Raw genomic sequence first — 9,967 nt, forward strand, 5'->3', positions numbered from 1 at the left:
CATTTGGATGGGTATATGAATAGGAAGGGTTTGGAGGGATATGGGCCGGGTGCAGGTAGATGGGACTAGATTGGGTTGGGATATCTGGGTCGGCATGGACGGGTTGGACAAATTGAACATGGCCCCCCCCTGCTCTTGTATTCTATTCCTGTATTAACAAAGCCAAGAGCACTCTGTATTTTGCTAACTACTCTCTACACCTGTCCTGTCACTTCAATGTTCTATGTACCCAGGCCTCTCCACATCTTCTCCCCAGTTGAATTGCATTTATGTTTTTAATACATACAGGCCTACTGAGCATCTCTCTTGAACATAATAACTGAACCTCCCAGCCCTCTGGGGTAGAGAATATGATGGATTCACCACCCTCTGACTAAGGGCGCTGCTTGACCTGGTTGTTAGGAGTGAGGTGCCTAAGTAAGGGTGGCTCAGTGGTTAGCAATGCAGCCTCACGGCGCCAGGAACCTGGGTTCAATTCTCAGGTCTGCGGCTTTCAGATTTATGTCCTCCATTTACTCATTAAACTCAATTAGTGATCAGATCATCGTGATCAATGGCCAAGAGGTTTATGACTGATATGTTTGCTGACTCCTTGAATGCAACTCTGTTGAGTTTTTGATGAATCTGTTTTCTGGCTCTTTTCGTTCTCTCCTCTCTTTTCCCTCCTCACCACGTCTCCCAATAATTTCACAGTTCTAAATTGACCACAGGCACCCATGCAAAATAACTTAAAATAAGTTTATTCTCTTAAATAAAATCTATAATATCAAAATAAAATAAAGATAAAATGTCTTCAACCATCTGAATTAATAAATACTACTCTTCCTCCTCGGCCTTCCTGTCCAGTGAGGAAGAGTCGACCCCCACCTCTTCGTAATCCTTCTCGAGCGAGGCCATGTCCTCCCGGGCGTCCTGGAATTCCCCTTCCTCCAGGCCCTCCCCCACGTACCAGTGCACAAAGGCCCGCTTGGCGTACATCTTGTCGAACTTGAGGTTCATGCGGGTCCAAGCCAAGGAAATGGCGGTGGTGTTGCTCAGTTGACAGAGGGCCCTCTGCACCTTCGCCAGGTCGCCCCCTGGTACCACGGTCGGGGGCTGGTAGTTGATGCCAACCTGTGTGGAGGGACAAGAGGATGCATTTAGATTAGAAAGACAGAGAAAATAGAGGAGGCCGCTCCATATAACGATCAGTATAATCATCGATTGTCCATTTTAGAGCCTTTTCCACACACTGTTCCCATAATCCTTTGTCTAGATTAGCGTGGTGCTGGAAAAGCACAGCAGGTCAGGCAGCATCCGAGGAGCAGGAGAGTCGACGTTTCGGGGCAAAGGCCCATCATCAGGGCCTTCATTCCTGATGATGGGCCTTTGCCCGAAATGTCGACTCTCCTGCTCCTCGGATGCTGCCTGACCCTGCTGTGCTTTTCCAGCACCCCGCTAATCTAGACTCTGATCTCCAGCATCCACAGGCCTTGTTTTTCCCAGAATCCTTTGACAACATTGATATTGAGAACAAACGGAGAATTCTGGAGAAACCTGTCAAGTGTAACTCGAAACGGTAACTCTGTTTCTCTCTCCACAGTTGCTGCCAGATCTGCTGAGTTCCTCCAGCCTTCTCTGACTTCCAGCATCCACAGTATTTTGGTTTTTGATATTTTGCAACCTGTCCGTCCCTACTTCAAGCTCATCATGTCTGAGCTTCAGTAGCCCTCTGAGGTAGAGAATTCTACCTTCCAGACAAAGTGACGTCCATCCTATTTTGAAATTGTGTCCTCAGTTCTAGACTCACTAAGCCAGGGGAAACATATTACCCGCATCTACCCTCTCTATTCCTATTAATTATTTTGTTAGTTTAAGTGAGATCATCTCTCAGTATTGCCCAATATCTCTTCATCAAACAGTCCACCATCTCAGGAACCAGTCTGGTTGAGAAAGTGTAGATGAGCAGATAGAGAAAGAGTTAAGTTTGGGGGTTGTATGAGACAAAGGCTCAGCTAGCATGACTTGGATCAGATAAGAACTTGCAGTAAACAATGAGGTGCTGGAGAGGCAAGGGTGGGGGGTTGACGAGGTGGAAAAAGCATTCCTTACATAAAGACGTTTAACAAGATGAAAAAGCATTCATTATGTAAAGTCGGTTAACAAGATGGAAAGCGTTCGTTAAGTGAAGCCAGCTAACCAAGTTAAGGATGTCCATTGTATAACGCCAGATGGCTTAATCTTTACTGTTAACACTCGCTGATTGTAACGGTCACCCAGTCAGTATGGACATTGCCTTATTTGGATGCTGTTCCCTGGGAGTGACGATATAATTCATTAAGAATCCGCTGCTCGAGAGAAGGCTGAGAACTCATGTCTCTGTACACATCGTTCTCTCTCCCTCCAGGGCCTGGAATAAAGATAAAGGAGGTAAAGCCATACTGTGTCTCTGAGTGTTTTGCTTCGACTGATACGGGGAGGGGGAAACTGGATGACATGGTGACCCTCTGCTGCACTCCCATCAGGCAAAACCATCCTTCCCTCAGGGAAATGGAGAAAGACTGCAGTCAGGTATGGTCTCACCAAGACAACTGAACTGATTTGATTTATTGCCGCCACTTGTGCCTCAGTACAGTGAAAAGCTTTGTTTTGCGAGCAGTCGAGACAGATCACAGCAAATAAGGACATGGGGCGCTAAGACAGAGGGAGGCAGACAAGGTAATGGCTGCACGGGAGAGGGACACAAAGTAAGACCACAGCGAGCGAGGTCAATGTTATTTGAAGTGAGAGAGACCCATTCAGCAGTCCAATAACAGCAGAGAAGGAGCTGTTCTTGAACCTGTTGGTGTGTGTGTGTGTGTAAGCTTCTGTATCTTCTACCGGAAGTTGAAAGAGAGCGTTACTGGGGTGGGGGAGGGGTCTTTGATGATGTTGGCAGCCCCTGAGCTGCAACACGACGTGGAGTCTGTGGATGGGAGGTTGGCTTCCCTGATGGTCTGGGCTGCCCTCACAACTCTGTGGAGTCTCTTGCGGGCCCTGGGCCGAGCAGTTGCTGTACCAGGCCGTTATGCCCCCAGGCGGAGGAGTTCAGTCCTCCTGTGCTGAACCCTTCTTGTACTAAAAGCTAACGTTCCATTAACCTGCCGAGTAACTTGCCTGTTCGCCGACAGGGACTCATTGGTGAGGAGACTCAGGTCCTTTTGTACATCCCACACTTCACAACCGATCACCATTTAAGAAGTGCACACTGTTCCTCCAGCTAACCTCACCTTTTTTTTTTACCACGTTATGTTCCATTTGCCACGTTCATGCCCACTCACCCGGCCTGTCCAAGTCCCCACTCACAAATCCATGCAAACTCTGCAGAATCCCATCATTATTATCCAAGTGTCGGTCTATCAGGACCTTTATCACTGAGCCTAGCATTTCCCCGGCAGCTGATGGGAAGCTGACGTGTCTGCCCTGCCCCCGTTTTTGTTTCTTCTTTCGTAACTAGTGGGGTGACATTTGCTGCTTTCCAAACTTCAGGAACAATTCCAGAATCCCGAGGTTTGGGAGATGAAAGCTGCAGAAACAGACGTTGCCACGTCAGACCTGTCAGTTAGTGTAATTGTACAATTTGGAGTGGTGACTGTGTTCATGAATATTACATTTCTGTATCTCACTCTGGTTGTTCACTGAGCTCTTACTGTCAAGTTTTATCCTTCAGTTTCTGTTCAAAGCGGAAGGAGGCAACAAATTCAATCCTTTATTACACCTTTTGAAGATTATTTTGTTTCTGGGGCTACCATGTTAGTGTTTGAAACCAGTATGTTCCTGGTAAACTGAGGGCTGTAATTAAGGATTGAAGCTGAGAGAATTCTACCCCAGAGGGAGCTCCGGTTTGGTCCAGAAATAGGAAACGTTAGTTCCTGATGGTTGTGGACAGAGAAACAGTGGGGTTTTTTTTTTAATCTGCCAGACTGGAAATGCAGAGGACGAGAGACGTGACTTGCACATTCCCAAATCCCGCACTCACCTTGAACCCAGTCGGGCACCAATCCACAAACGCGATGGAGCGCTTGGTCTTGATGGTGGCGATGGAGGCGTTGACATCCTTGGGCACCACGTCCCCTCGGTACAGCATGCAGCACGCCATGTACTTGCCCTGGCGCGGGTCGCACTTCACCATCTGACTGGCCGGTTCAAAGCAGGCGTTGGTGATCTCTGCCACCGAGAGTTGCTCATGGTAAGCCTTCTCAGCAGAGATAAGGGGGGCGTAGGTCACCAGGGGGAAGTGAATGCGGGGATAGGGGACCAGGTTGGTCTGGAACTCGGTCAGGTCCACGTTGAGGGCACCGTCGAACCGGAGCGAAGCGGTGATGGACGACACCACCTGGGCGATGAGGCGGTTGAGGTTGGTGTAGGTCGGTCTCTCGATGTCCAGGTTCCGCCGACAGAGGTCGTAAATGGCCTCATTGTCCAGAATGAAGGCACAGTCGGAGTGCTCCAGGGTGCAGTGGGTGACCAGCACCGTATTGTAGGGCTCGACCACCGCGGTGGAGATCTGGGGAGCCGGGTAAATGGCGAACTCCAGCTTGGATTTCTTGCCGTAGTCGACGGAGAGCCTCTCCATCAGGAGGGAAGTGAAACCGGAGCCACTCCCACCCCCGAAACTGTGGAAGATGAGGAAACCCTGCAGGCCCGTGCACTGGTCAGCCTGTGGGCAAATAAGGTGTGAAAAGGTTAAACACGCGGCCAGAAATGGTGTCCAGCGCCAAACTGAAGTGAAAAACGGTTTCCCAGGGGGCAGTGAGAGCGGAGGTTGGACCTTGATCTCCTGGAGGGAGAGAGTGGTGACTGTCGGCTGGAAGGGGTGTAGATTGAATGGTGGAATTCAGTCAGGGTACTGAGCGTACCCTTCAGCGTTGGGAGCGGTGTCGGTGTCGTCTTTATGTCCCTGGGAGTCTCGAATTGGCAGGAAGAAGAGATCGAGGAGTCAATGGAGAGAGTTGTGTACGTGGGTCACACGGCCATACTGAAGATGGTGGGTGAGCGCACGGTGGTGAGATGGGGCTGTGGTAAATGGGGAGAGAAGCAGCTCAGCTTCACCAATGTCTCCGATAGTCAACCTACCAGCTTCCGGATGCGATCCAAGACCAGATCCACAATCTCCTTGCCGATGGAGCAGTGGCCCCGGGCGTAGTTATTAGCCGCGTCCTCCTTGCCGGTGATGAGCTGCTCAGGGTGGAAGAGCTGTCGGTAGGTGCCGGTGCGAACCTCATCTGGGGACAGGGAGGAGGGATTTACAAACAGGGACGCAGAACAACCCGGCAGACGTCAGAGTTTCAGACCCATATCGGAGAGCACAGACTCACTGAGCCCATGACCCGAACCCCCCTCCTCTTACCGATCACGGTGGGCTCCAGGTCTATGAACACCGTCCGGGGAATGTGTTTGCCCGCCCCGGTCTCACTGAAGAAGGTGTTGAAGGAGTCGTCCCCACCCCCGATGGTCTTGTCGCTGGGCATCTGCCCATCCGGCTGGATGCCATGCTCCAGGCAATACAGCTCCCAGCAGGCATTCCCGATCTGTACACCGGCCTGGCCGATGTGAAGAGAGAGACACTCGCGCTGCAGGGGAGAGAGAACATGGAACAATCTGCACGGTTCGGAGGCTAATGCTTCCTCCTGTCAGCTAGAAGGAGCAAGATACACAGAGAGCATCGAATTCACGCACCATGTGTGTTTTGTGTGACGGCTGCTTGGTTCCTGATGGGATACTCCATCGCTTCCCTCGTTTGAGCTGGTCTCACTGTATAGGTAAAAATGGGCGCCTCCTAGCAGAGCGCTTTAGGGAACATCTCCGGGACACCCGCACCAATCAACCACACCGCCCCGTGGCCCAACATTTCAACTCCCCCTCCCACTCTGCAGGTCCTGGGCCTCCTTCACCGCCGCTCCCTCACCACCAGACACCTGGAGGAAGAACGCCTCATCTTCCGCCTCAGAACACTTCAACCCCAGGGCATCAATGTGAACTTCAACAGTTTCCTCATTTCCCCTTCCCCCACCTCACCCTAGTCCCAAACTTCCAGCTCAGCACTGTCCCCATGACTTGTCAGGAGTTGTCCTACCTGCCTATCTCCTTTTCCACCTATCCACTCCACCCTCTCCTCCCTGACCTATCACCTTCATCCCCTCCCCCACTCACCTATTGTACTCTATGCTACTTTCTCCCCAACTCCACCCTCCTCTAGCTTATCTCTCCTTGCTTCAGGATCCCTGCCTTTATTCCTGATGAAGGGCTTTTGCCCGAAACGTCGATTTTGCCTGTCCTCGGATGCTGCCTGAATTGCTGTGCTCTTCCAGCACCACTGATCCAGAATCTGGTTTCCAGCATCTGCAGTCATTGCTTTAACATGGCCTCACTATATCCTTCCTGTGTGGATCCCCTTTGCAGCACTAGTTTCATGGCCCTTTCTCCAGCACATTCCCAACATCCCTGTTGACTTACCTCTCTGTTAGCGTTTCCCTCGCCCCCACCCACCCCCGGGGAATTTTCATCTCCCTGAGGCCCCTGTCCTTGGGGATTACCTGGCTTCCCAATGGGGCTCGACTTTCTCTTTCACTAAGGATTCCTTGCCTTGCTGTGGTTTCCCTCTGTCTCCCAGGGGATCTCCCTGTCCAAGTGAATCCCCGTCCTCCTGATATATTCCTCCTCCCAATTGATTCCCATCCTTTGTATCCTGCTAACCCCCCATGCGGCTTGGTCCAAAGCCATTGCCCTGCGTGTCCCCCCCCCCCCTGCACGTGCTCACCATGATCTCTGGTTGTTCTCGCCGTCCCTGAGAATGTGGCGTGTGGGACCTCGCTCGCCCTATTTATACTGCGCCCTGCCCAGCATTCCATTCAACGGAACCGCGCTCTGATTGGCCTCCGACAATGAAACCCTGCGGTTACCTAGGGAACCGATAATAGCAAACGCTCAGCGTTGCTCGGCGCTGGCTGCATCATCGCGCAAACGGGCGGAACCATCCGATCACTCGATTCTGTTGCCCGCGGATCACCCGGCAACGCGGCTGTGAAACGTCCTGAGATCAAACAGCAAACCGTAAAACGCCCATCAGTCAGACCCACTTCGGTCACAAACTAAAAAAAAAAAACCCAAAAGGACCGAAATCAGAAACAAAACCCAGAGGTTTGCTGGAAAAGCTCAGCAGGTCTGACAGAGCCTGTGCAGAGAAATCAAAGTTAACTTTCTTAGTCCCCCCAGTCCTTGGAGTCGCCGGCTCCGAAACGTCACCCTTGATTTCTCTTCACAGCTGCTGCCGAGCTTTTCCAGCAACTTCCACACCATTTTTGTTCCCAATTTGTACCCTCATCTGTCAGATCCCAGTTGACCGAGACAGCCATTATTCCGACACCATCCATGTGATGGTTCTGTATCAGAGTCTCCTGAAATCAGAGATGCCAGTTGCTCTGGATAGTACGTGTTAGCTTTAGATCGGCTAAACTAACCATTCAACCCAGCTGCCTGTTATTTTTAAGCGTCCCCCCATCTTTCCTCACATAACCGTTCATTATAGCTCTGACCTTGCACAAAGCTGGGTTCATCAGTAAAGTGTGCTGTAGTCTACCTTGACCAAAAGCATTTGGACAACGTCAACACTCTATGTCCAGGCACTGCCTGGGAAGGAGAAACGACTGATGGGCAATTACTCAGCATCCGGAACCCGGTGCGAAAATAGGAGACTTTGAGCTGTGGGCTGTAGACTTCAAAAGATTCCTGAAGATCTAAGACCTCTCAAGAGAGGCCTCTTGGTTCACGATTGGTCAAAAGAATCAACGAATATGGTCTGCTCAAAAAAGGAAGGGTCATTAGTTTTTTTTGAATTAAGGGACATTGACGCAATTCTATCCAGCAATACAGAGGTTAAGGCTTCAGTGTTCTGTGGTGAAGTTGCACATTTCCATTTGAAAATTACACATTCTTTATATGTTTTTTAAGAAATAGTGCAACCTTAATCACAAGAAAGACCAATCACAATATAATAAGGTGACATGGTTTACAGCAAGTTAATCCAATGATATTGCCTGGGAAAGAAATCTTATTTACGTAAATTGTCAAGCCATGTATCAGTTCAAGGTTAAGTTCAAATGGTCAATTAATGTGTCAGTATTCATTTTATGAAAACTCTATTATCCTCCTATCTTTGAATCTCAGCTTAATTCTGCGAATCAGCAGTACAGGTTCACAGGCCATTTTATAGTATTCTTTTTTAATCGAGAAACCATTTTGGGGTGAATAAAAATCTACAAAGATGTTGCCTAAATTCAAACTTTAGATCCTCGTTCAGACACTTTTAACTGAGTAGTTACCACAGATAGGTTAGAGATTAATACTTGTTCTAACACCTGGATAACCGAGTAACTACCTCCCCCAACTCACTGCTGAGCCCAAAATATGTCGCTGGAAAAGCGCAGCAGGTCAGGCAGCATCCAAGGAGCAGGAGAATCGACGTTTCGGGCATGAGCCCTTCTTCAGGAATGAGGAAAGTGTGGTTAGGGTGGGATTGGCCTTCCTCAGGACTTCCTGAAGAAGGGCTCATGCCCGAAACGTCGATTCTCCTGCTCCTTGGATGCTGCCTGACCTGCTGCGCTTTTCCAGCAACACATTTTCAGCTCTGATCTCCAGCATCTGCAGTCTTCACTTTCTCCACACTGCTGAGCCCCTCAAATACACCCCTTGTTAGAGAGAAGAAGGTTGAGAGGTGATTTAATTGAGACGTATAAATTAGAAGTATAAATTGAGACATTATAAATAAGCCCTACTCCCCTCCCATTTATCTCTCATCACCCCCCCCCACCCCAGGCCTGCAAGCCTCATTCCTGATGAAGGGCTCATGGCCAACACATCGATTCTCCTGATCCACGGATGCTTCCAGACCTGCTGTGCTTTTCCAGCGCCTCACTCTGGATAAAATTAGATTCCCCACAGTGTGGAAACAGGCCCTTCGGCCCAAGGATTTACCAGGATGTTACCCTTTGGGGACTGGGAGAGATTTACCAGGATGTTAACCTTTTGGGGGCTGGGAGAGATTTATCAGGATGTTACCCTTTGGGGACTGGGAGAGAATTACCAGGATGTTACCCTTTGGGGACTGGGAGAGATTTACCAGGATGTCACCCTTTGGGACTGGGAGAGATTTACCAGGATGTCACCCTTTGGGACTGGGAGAGATTTACCAGGATGTTACCCTTTGGGGACTGGGAGAGATTTACCAGGATGTTACCCTTTGGGGACTGGGAGAGATTTACCAGGATGTTACCCTTTGGGGACTGGGAGAGATTTACCAGGATGTTACCCTTTGGGGACTGGGAGAGATTTACCAGGATGTTACCCTTTGGGGACTGGGAGAGATTTACCAGGATGTTAACCTTTTGGGGGCTGGGAGAGATTTATCAGGATGTTACCCTTTGGGTGCAGAGAGCAATTGAAGTGACGATTATTCAAACTACTTTTGAGCTGCGTGAGGTCACCTCTCCCGACTCCTGCATTACCCAATCTCTCTTAGTATTTTGCCTCTGCCCATCTGTGCTCCACGCCCATTGCCCCCTTCCCCAGGCTGGCTACCTTCCTCTCTGTAAGTGCTGACACACACATTATTTTGTCGACAGTACATCAAGATCTGGTTTACCATTTTGCATCAATTCTGCTGGGACATTCCACCCTCGGACATTTCATTAACTTGTATCATTTTGTATAGCCCAAGCATTTCGGCTATCTCAGCTTTTTGGTGAAAACATAATTTTTGAAAATAACTTATTTGCTATAAGAATTACGACCAAAGTTAGTATTTAATTAACCGTGGGCCAGAGACCCGGGTTCAATTCCCGCCTCAGGCGACTGACTGTGTGGAGTTTGCACGTTCTCCCCGTGTCTGCGTGGGTTTCCTCCGGGTGCTCCGGTTTCCTCCCACAGTCAAAAGATGTGCAGGGTCAGGTGA

General features: G+C 49.7%; 1 protein-coding gene across 2 annotated transcripts; it reads right to left on the reverse strand.

Moving 5' to 3' along the window:
- Positions 1–804: 804 nt before the first annotated feature.
- Positions 805–7,095, reverse strand: LOC122545722 (tubulin alpha-1B chain-like). 2 transcript variants are annotated; one of them, XM_043684665.1, is made up of 5 exons: positions 6,921–7,095; positions 5,369–5,591; positions 5,095–5,243; positions 3,998–4,678; positions 805–1,113 (listed from the first exon to the last, which is right to left on the reverse strand). In XM_043684665.1, exons 2-5 carry the CDS (start codon positions 5,487–5,489, stop codon positions 817–819), a joined length of 1,248 nt encoding a protein of 415 aa, XP_043540600.1. In that variant the 5' UTR covers positions 5,490–5,591; positions 6,921–7,095; the 3' UTR covers positions 805–816. The 2 variants fall into 2 exon arrangements, with proteins under 2 accessions (XP_043540600.1, XP_043540594.1); XM_043684659.1 differs by having other exon boundaries at positions 6,779–7,095.
- Between the last annotated feature and the right edge of the window lie 2,872 nt (positions 7,096–9,967).

This window comes from Chiloscyllium plagiosum, chromosome 3 (assembly GCF_004010195.1).
Source record: "Chiloscyllium plagiosum isolate BGI_BamShark_2017 chromosome 3, ASM401019v2, whole genome shotgun sequence".
Lineage (NCBI taxonomy): Eukaryota > Metazoa > Chordata > Chondrichthyes > Orectolobiformes > Hemiscylliidae > Chiloscyllium > Chiloscyllium plagiosum.

What these genes read in the sequence shown, in the direction of transcription:
- LOC122545722 (XM_043684659.1), bottom strand. An exon ending in CCTGGAGCCCACCGTGATCG is followed by an intron (nt 5,244 to 5,368) that starts GTAAGAGGAGGG and finishes CCCTGTCCCCAG; the next exon opens with ATGAGGTTCGCACCGGCACC. An exon ending in GGTGCCCGACTGGGTTCAAG is followed by an intron (nt 1,114 to 3,997) that starts GTGAGTGCGGGA and finishes CCCTCCACACAG; the next exon opens with GTTGGCATCAACTACCAGCC.